At 36.2% G+C, this 9,866-nt stretch overlaps 1 protein-coding gene across 1 annotated transcript in view; it reads right to left on the minus strand.

The window, feature by feature from the left end:
- The window catches only part of RGS22 (regulator of G-protein signaling 22), a 121,611-nt gene extending 117,251 nt beyond the window's left edge, over nucleotides 1–4,360 (minus strand). Inside the window, exon 1 of the mRNA XM_008574778.1 lies at nucleotides 4,299–4,360. Within this exon, the coding sequence (XP_008573000.1) occupies nucleotides 4,299–4,336 (38 nt within the window). The 5' untranslated portion in view covers nucleotides 4,337–4,360. The remainder of the gene's footprint in view (nucleotides 1–4,298) is intronic.
- Between the last annotated feature and the right edge of the window lie 5,506 nt (nucleotides 4,361–9,866).

Raw genomic sequence — 9,866 nt, forward strand, 5'->3', positions numbered from 1 at the left:
AAGAAAAAAAAAAAAAAAAAAAAAAAAAAAAAAAAAAAAAAAAACCGGGGGGGGGGGGGAAGAAGATATAATAACTACAATTACTTAAAGTTGATACGACAAGCAAACAGAAAGGACATTGTTGGGTGGGAAGGAGGAGACGGAGGAGGGAGGGAGGTTTTGGTAAGGGGCAAAAATAATCAACCACAATGTATATTAACAAAATAAAATTTAAAAAACAAAAACAAAAACAAACAAACAATATGCTCCTAAATAACAAATGGGTTAAAGAATTATTTAAAAAGAAATATAAAAATTCCTGGAGACAAATGAAAATGAAAACACAACACACCAGAACCTGTGAGATAACAGCAAAAGCATTTCTAAGAAGTTTGCAGCATAAATGCCTACCATCAAAAAAGAAAATACTTGGGCCAGCCTGGTGGCGCACTGGAGAGTGCGCCACTTGGGAGCGCGGTGGCGCTCCCGCCGAGGGTTCGGATCCCATGTGGAGACCGGTTCCCGCTCACTGGCTAAGCGCGGTGCGGGCGCAGCACCGAGGGTTGCGATCCCGTTACCAGTCAGTAAAAAAGACAAAAAGGAAAAAAAAAAAAAAAAGAAAAGACTTCAAATAAACAATCTAAAGTTACACTTCAAGGAACTAGAAAAATAGGAATAAACCAAGCTCAAAATTAGTAGAAAGAGAGAAATAACAAAGGTCAGTGCAGAAAGAAATGAATTAGAGATTAAAAAACAACATAAAAGATCAATGAAACAAAAAGTAGTTTTTTTGAAAAGATAAACAAAACCTATAAACCTTTAGCTAGACTAACAGAGAAAAGAAAGACTCGAATAAATAAAATCAGAAATGAAAAAGGAGACATTACAGCTAATACCACAGAAATACAAAGGAGCATAAGAGACTATTACAAATAACTACATGCTAACAAACTGGAAAACCTAGAAAAAATAGATAAATTCCTGGACACAAACAACTTACCAAAGATGAATCAAGAAGAAGTAGAAAACCTAAACAGATCAATAATGAGTAATAAGATTGAAGCAGTAATAAAAAGTCTCCCAAGAAGGAAAACCCCAGGACTAAATGGCTTCACTGTTGACTTATAGCAAGCATTTAAAGAAAAACTAATAACAATTCTCAAACTCTTCGCAAAATTGAAAAGGAAGGAATACTTCCAAATTCATTTTAGAAGGCCAACATTACCCTCATACCAAAATTGGAAAAAGACACAACAAAAAGAAAACTCTAGACCAACATCCCTAACGAACTTAGATGCAAAAGTCCTCAAAAAAATACTAGTGAACTAAATTCAAAAGACATCATTCACCATAATAAAGTGGGATTTATCCCAGGGATGCAAGGATGGTTCAACATATGCAAATCAATAAATGTGACACATCACATCAACAGAATGAAAGAACAAAAAAACATGATCATATCAATAGACACAGAAAAAGCTTTTGATAAAATCCAACACCACTTCATGATAAAAACACTCAACGAATTACATGTAGAAGGAATGTACCTCGATACAATAAAGGCCATATATAACAAACCCACAGCTAATAAACAAAAATTGAAGGCCTTTCCTCTAAGATATCAAAGAAGACAAGGATGCCCATTTTCCCCACCCTTATTCAATATGGTGCTGGAAGTTCTAGCCAGCACAATAAGCCAAGAGAAAGCAATAAAGAGCATCCAAACTATGAAGGAAAAAGTCAAACTATCCCTATTTGCAGATGGCATAATCGTGTACATAGAAAACCCATCAAAAAAATTACTAGAACTAATAAATGAATTCAGTAAAGTGACAGAATACAAAATTATCACACAAAAATCAATGGCATTCCTATACACCAATAACAAAATATCTGAAGAAGAAATCAAGAAAGTATATAGTACTTCCCAGAAAAATGAGATACCAAGGACTAAATTTAACCAAGGAGGTGAAAGTCCTCTATAATGAAAACTATAAAACATTGGTGAAAAAAACTGAAGAGGACACAAAAAAATGGAAAGATATCTCATGTTCTTGGTTTGGAAGAATTAACATCATCAAAATGTCCATGTTAACAAAAGCAATCTATGCATTCAATGCAATCCCTATCAAAATAGCAATGACATTATTCACAGAAATAGAAAAAATGATCTTAAAATTTGTGTGGAACCACAAAGACCCCATATAACTAAAGCAATCTTGAACAAAAAGAACAAAGTTGGAGGCATCACACTTACCTGACTTCAAAATATACTAGAAAGCTATAGTAAAGAAAACAACATGGTACTGGCATGAAAACAGACAAATTGACCAATGGAATAGAATAGAAAGCCCCCAAATAAACCCTTGCATCTATAGACAACTGATTTCTGACAAAGGTGCCAAAAATATACTCTGGGGAAAGGCCAGCCTCTTCAATAATGGTGCTGGGAAAACTGAATATCCACATCAGAAGATTGAAACTAGACTCCTACCTCTCACCATACATAAAAATCAACTCAAAATGGACCAAAGACCTAAATTTAAGATCCCAAACTATGAAACTACTAGAAGAAAACATAGGGGAAATGTTACACAAAATGGGAGTGAGCAGAGCTTTTTTGAACAAAACAACAAGACATTGGCGACTAACGCAAAAAAAAGACAAATGGGACTACATCAAACTAAAAGGCTTCTGCACAGAAAAGGACATAACCAATAAAATGAAGAGACAATCTCCAGAATGGGAGAAAGTGTTTTCAAATTACATATCAGACAAGGGGCTAATATCCAGAATATATAAGAATTCAAATGACTACAACAGCAAAAACACCCAAATAACACAATTAAAAAATGGGCAAAGGATCTGAACAGGCATTTCTCACAAGAGGACAAGTAGACATACAAACAGCCAACAGGCACAAGAAAAAATGCTCAATATCACTAATCATCAGGGAAATGCAAATTAAAACCAAAATGAGGTATCACCTTACCCCAGTTAGAATGGTTATCAAAAAGACAGAAAACAACAAATGCTATCCAGGATGCAGAGAAAAAGCAACTCTCCCACATTGTTGGTGAGAATGTAAATAGGTACAGCCATTGTGGAAAACAGTACGGAGGTTCCTCAGAAAACTAAAAATGAACTACCTTATGACCCAGCAATCCTAGTACTAGGTATATACCCAAAGGAAATGAAATCAATATTTCGAAGAGATGCCTGCACTCCCATGTTCACTACAACACTATTCACAAAAGACAAGAGATGGAATGAACCTAAATGCCTATCAATGGATGAATGGATTAAAAAAAATTGTAGTATATATACACAATGGAATACTATTCAGCTATAAAAAAAAATGATATGCTATCATTTGTAGCAACATGGAGGGAACTGGAAACTATAATGTTAAACGAAGTAAGCCAGGCACAGAGAGACAAATACCACATGATCTCACTCATCTGTGTAGTCTTAAAAAAGTGTTTCTCATATAAGTAGAGAGTAGAACAATGGTTACCAGAGGCTAAGAGGGGAAGGAGGTGGTGGGGAGAGGAAGTAGTGGATTAAAGGATACAAAGCTATGCTATCTACCCTAAGTGAATCAATGTGTTGAAATAACACACTGTACCCCACAAATATGTAAAAATAAATGTTTAAATTTTTAAAAGAAAAATAACATTGTTAAACATTCATTATTATTTTCATTTGACCCACACAACAAACCTAAGAAGCAGGTAATGAATGTGTCATTTGACAGATAATGGAAAGGAGGTTCATCAAACTGACTTGTTCAAGGACAAAGAGCTAGTAAGTTGAAGAGCCAATATTAGAACCCAAGTTTTCTGACCTCATGCTAAGGAGACAAAATCTACAAACTGAGAATAGAATTCAAATCCAAATAGGTCAGAGCCACACGGTGTAACTTACAGATCAGAAGTTCCAATTCCCAACAGCTTGATAGGACTGATTTAAAACCCAAATGAAATAAATTCTCTATGTACCTTTATTTTCTAGAATGCATCTAAACTGTAAAGGATACATATATTTACACTGCCAAAACTAACCTAATAGTCTACATATTCAAGGTAAACTACCTGAATCTTCTCATATTGAAAATCAATCATCAACAAAACTGCTAGACTACACCGGCCATTAGATATGAACCGATGATGCAGGACTTAACAAATATTATGTGTCAGTACAACACAAGTTAATAAGTATATTTACATTTCAGAAATGGAAGCCTAAGGAAACTCATGTTAATCTTACCAAATGCTTTATCTATCTAATGATATATAAACGTAAGTATCCTTTCTTACCATAATATTGTAGTTGACATTAATGGCGTCATCTTCATAGGGGGCTTTCATTTGAACAGGTTTAACATCATTCTTTCCTCTCCTTACAACATCATAGATGGGATTTCGAGGTTGCTGGTTTTGTAGAATTTTTTTCAACTGCTTTTCCAGAAGTTGTGGAGCATCATTAACTACTTCAAAAACTCCATAATCCACATTAAATCTAATTGCCTCTGAAAAGGTCTGCAATATAAATGTATGGAAATTTAAAAAAAATTTTTTTTAACCCAGAAACTCACTCCAAGAAGACTTGATATATACACACGTGCATGTATACCTACAGAGAGTTTTGTATTTTTAATCATTCTGCCTTCCCTTTTAAGAACTAGGAAACCCTGTGGCTAGAAGTAAGGGAACCCACTAAATGCTTCCTAACAACGTATTTATGTCATCAGATAAGTATCAGCGTATGCTATGGGAGAAATTCCCTTTGTATAAACATCTCACCTCTGATTTTTTGAAACTGGAGAGAAATATACACCTGGTCTCTATGTAGCAAAGTTATCCTCTTAGAAGGGGATGGATTACTAGGGAAGAAGGAGTACAGGAAGAAGAAATAATGCTTCTGTTAACTCTTCCATTCTCAGAAGCCATGAAAGCTAATAATCTCCCTGCCCAAACGGAGAAAGTTAAGTACAATGTGTTCTTCATTTAAGACTATTTCAACACCATTCCTCACACAGTGACAAAAAAACGAGTGAAAAAGCATATCATTTCTGAGCTTCTTCTCAGTAAATTTAAATGTTGCCAGCTTTTATTTAAAGCCAGCCAGTTAATATACAACAGTCAGGAGTCTTGAGTTTGAATGGCAGCTTGCCAATGACATCTTTGAACATCTATGGGGCCTCCATCTCCATAAGATGTAAATAGTGGATTGGCATGTCTTTTCCCATTTGCCCTCCAAATCTAGAATCAGGTCCTTTCCAGAATACTCATTTATTTTAGGGTAACTTCAGTGAAAGAACTTCTTATTTGGATTAATTTATATATGTTTAGTCAGGTAGTAGAAGACATTAAACTCCTCTCCTCTGATCAGTAAGTGTCCTAGGTAGAGCATTAATTCTTTCAAGTTTTACTAAGAGACTGCTAGACCCATTACTATATGTACTTGTATGTATATATACCCATGTATGTAAATATATATATATTTATTTTAATATCAGATAACATCACATCTCTAAGGTTTGATTGTCTCTCCTTGTAAGACAGTATAGATATCCGAACCCTTGACCTTGGTATTATAACATGCTCTAATCTAAATAATTTAAAGGGCATGGACAATAGAATAGAGTCCAAGATGAGTATCAGTCCACAGTTCAAAAAGACTCAGGGCTAAGAATTTCCCCCCAAATGAGAAGTATAGCTCAATGAATAAGTAAGGATAATTAGCAGTAAACCGTGTATGAAGTTTCTTCAATAAATATATTTCATTAGTTGCCCACTCCATCTGTCTTTCCAACATGGCATTCAAATAGGCACCACTTACCTCAAGGTCATAAATATTATCCCTGAAATATGCTATCACTAGACTAGAGAGATAAAAGAGTCTGCTGATATCAGAGATCAGATTTATCTGGTTGGGAAAAGGAAAGGAATTAAACTTGGTAGAGTATGGACATTAAATATTAACAGAGCTAGGGGAAATGAAGTAGTACAATGGGAAAGGCCATCTGGAAAACATTTCTTCTAGTTCTGAGTATCCATGGAACAAGAAAACAAGCTTGACCCTTATTGTTTTCCTTTCTTTTTTCTGCCTCCTACCCTCACACCTGGTAGCCAGAGGAACACAAAGCTGTGATAATCCAAAGCAAAGAATGCCAATTAGCTCAATGAATAAAAAAAATTTTAAAAACTCTCAAGAAAAAAAAATTTAAAGGGACTGTTGACACTCTGAGATCAGTAACCAATTTTACTTAGTAGTAATAAATAGTTAAGGTACAGTGGCAGGAATAATAGGGATGATAACAACTACTGTTTACTGAACATCTACCATGCGCTTGGCATGTGTGGACACTAAATGCACTCTCTTGAATCCTTCCAAATTCCTGAGATTGCTTTTCACAGAAAACTGACTCTCGGGATGGTTAAGTGACAGCCTATGGACTCAGAGATAAAAAGTACTAGTTCAGGGCTATAGAAACATGTCTGTCCGGTACCAAAGACAGAACATTTCCCTTTCTTTACTATATTGCCTCACATATGATAAAGCTGGCATGTGCTGACCACTTTCTCTATGCCAAGCACTTTGCTAAGTAATAACTCTATAAAGTTAGTGGAGCTGGGATTCAAACTCAAGGTGTTTTCATTTCAAAGCTCATGCTCATCTTTATTCTGGTCTTCCTAGTAAAGGCACAGAGGCATGAAGCAACATGGTATGTTGTAGGTAACTCTAAACGACAGTTCAATGTAGTTGGAATAGAACCAGAATAGCTATAGTTGGAATAGTTTAAGAACAGAAAGGAAAGACTTGAGTTAGATGAGGTAGATGAGATAGACAGGACATGGAAAGCTTTGCAAACCATTTAAAGAAGCATAGACTTTATCTTAATCCTCTGGGAAAAAGGGAGACATGGGAAAATCCTACGTAGGGTAGTAACATAGTTACTTCCAATCTGTGTTTTAGGAATATTCCCCTGGTAGGAGTCTGGAGAATGTACTGTTTGCTTACCAGCTGGTGAGGTAGACTGCTGACACCCTACAAGCAGAGCTATCACCACACTCCAGGGAGGCTGGCTGTGACCGCAGAGCCACTGCACAGGCTTAGTGTGGTCATTATTAACTCTCTGGATGGGACACTGTCCCCATCACTCATAGTGCCCAGGACAGGCTTTAAAGCAGGTAGTTAGCAATTATTTTTATATTCAACTTATAAAGCAAAACTGCAGCTGAGAGAGGTTAAATGATATTTTTGTGGCTTTACATCAAGTTCTGTAATAAGCTTATTATAGAACTCTGGATTTATGACTACAAAACTGCTTTAAACCTACGGTTGATGGGCCGGCCTGGTGGCGCACTGCTACAGTGCGCCGCTTGAGAAGCGCAGCAGGCGCTCCCTCCGAGGGTTCGGATCCCACATACAGACCGGTTCCCGCTCACTGGCTGAGCGAGGCATGGGAGCAACACCGAGGGTTGCGATCCCGTTGCCGGTCCCGGTCCGGTACGGGCGCGACACTGAGGGTTGCGATCCGTTGCCGGACACGAAAAAAGACAAAAAGGAAAAAAACAAAACAAAACAAAACAAAACAAAAACCTACAGTTGACACGTAATTTTAGTTAGGGCTTGTGGTGGATGCTGTGGACCAGCTCACTCAAGATCCATTTCAACCTACTGAGATGCAAAGACTGGAAAACAAAAAACTATTTCCCAGACTACCTATAACTATGAGTTCATATGTGATTCAGGTTTTGCTGCTCAAATGCACTCACAAAAATACCTGAATTCTGAACTGAATTAAGTGGGGAAAGAGGCAGGGTGTATCCATTCTGAGGAAAACAAGCTGAGGGATTTAAGTACATGAAGATGAAGGGAAGAAGTGTTCAAAAAGAAGTACTTTATAGAAAAAGCACAGGGAAGAAACAATAAAAGGAAAATTAGAATTATGTTATTATAAAATTATGATAACAAGACATAAATGCTCCTATTTTTAAAAAAAGAAATGTAAATGTATAATATGTTAAAGTATAATTTTTAAACTTAAGAATTTCTCTCTGTGGAATTAATAAAAATGCTACAGAGTCTCTGCCAAGGGTAAATAAGAGTTTTTCTATTTAAAAAAGCCATGAGTTAGAGTAGGTCTTAGAAGGCCCTTAATAGAATTGTTATTCCAGGATTATAAAAGTGGCAAATAACTGATTCAAAGCTTCTCCCAATCAATTCATTTCAACAATGGCAACATTTTTGAATTCCCAGGTGCCAATTATTGCCCTATGCAGAGGATACAAAGATAAATAAAACATTATTTCTGCCCTTGAAGGAACAAGTATATGATCATTTTTCTCTAAGATGAAAAGTCAACAAAATGCTGAAATAAGTTAAAATTACTATAAATGCAAATACCAAAGGGGAAATATGTCTACAGAGAAAAGGGTAGTAATACTAGAAATAATGTTTAGTATAGTTATCATACTTTGAAAGGGATTTGCCTAAAGTAGCAACTATACAGAGAAAGATAAGCAGATTGATTAAACGGAAGAAATATTGGGCAAATTACTTTGCTTTTCTGAGACTTATCAGTAAAAAGGAGTTTTAACTAGATAATCCCAAGGTGCCTTCTCTGTTTGATGCTCCATCAGTCCATGATGGTCTCTCCAGGAAAAAAGAGTCTATAACTTCTGCTCTCTAGTAAGATCAGCCAGCTCCACTGTTCCTTTGTTAATTCATTCATTCATTTATTTAATAAGTATTTATTGAATCCTTATTCAATGAGATATTATGATGGATAACATATTGCCATATTGAGGGAGCCAATACAGAGTATCCTCCACAAAGCCCCAACTGAAATGAATGAGACATGGATCATGCCTCCAAGTACACATAATCTAGCAGAGGAAGAAAGATAAGTAAATATACATAGATGACTAAGACCCACTCAACAAGGGGAATGGACACTAAAGTCAGCACATAAGGTGAAATCATAGTTAGTCAAATTATCCCTTGGAATCCTTGAAAGCACCCATAAAGTACAATGTTGTCTTCAACACATTCCCAAAAAGTTGATCACAGTCAGTTTTTCCTTCAGCATTGACATGGGTCACTGAGTCTTCAGTTAGGGACCAGATGAAATACAAGGCTTGTGTTTAAAGCTCATGTTGTACAAAAATGTGCATATTTAACACTAGAATCACTCAGCATGATGAGATGACTACTCTGTAAGAGGCAGGAAGGATAAGACCCACTGAGGGAATGGCATATTCTCATCTTCTATCTCACACCCTCTCCAGGGCACATATTCATGGATAGGTGCAACAGACAAAATCATTCTCAATCTTTAAATCACCCTCACTCTCTCTGCAGAGCATGAATAGTAAGTTCAATTTTAGTAATAATGCATGTATGTTACAACTTCACTTAACTCACATTAAGCACAATAGAAGTATGTATAAAATATTGTAGTGGCACAGAAGGATTCATTAAGTATCTTCAGGAAATTAAGGAAGATGTATAGAGAAAAAGGATGGTAGAGCTGGATCTTGAAGAATGAACAGGTGTTCATCAGGTAGACAAGGGAGAGAAACAAAAGAAACAGTCAATGCATCAAGATACAGGAGCATAAAATAATAGGGCACTTCTGATGAACTGCAAGCTGTGTGACATTGCTGAAGTTTAATATCTGAGGGAGAATAGCAAGATATAAGCCTGGAGATAAAAGCAGAGGACTAGTTCATCAAAGACCCTCTATCATATGCTGTAACTCTCAACTTATCTCTCAAATCAGTGGTTCTCAGAGTATGATCCCTGGACCACCAGCATCATCATTTAGGAACCTGTTAGAAATGAAAATTCTCCAGCACCTCCCTAGAATCAGAAAC

The sequence above is a fragment of the Galeopterus variegatus genome, unplaced genomic scaffold (assembly GCF_000696425.1).
Source record: "Galeopterus variegatus unplaced genomic scaffold, G_variegatus-3.0.2 Scaffold1103, whole genome shotgun sequence".
Classification (NCBI taxonomy): domain Eukaryota; kingdom Metazoa; phylum Chordata; class Mammalia; order Dermoptera; family Cynocephalidae; genus Galeopterus; species Galeopterus variegatus.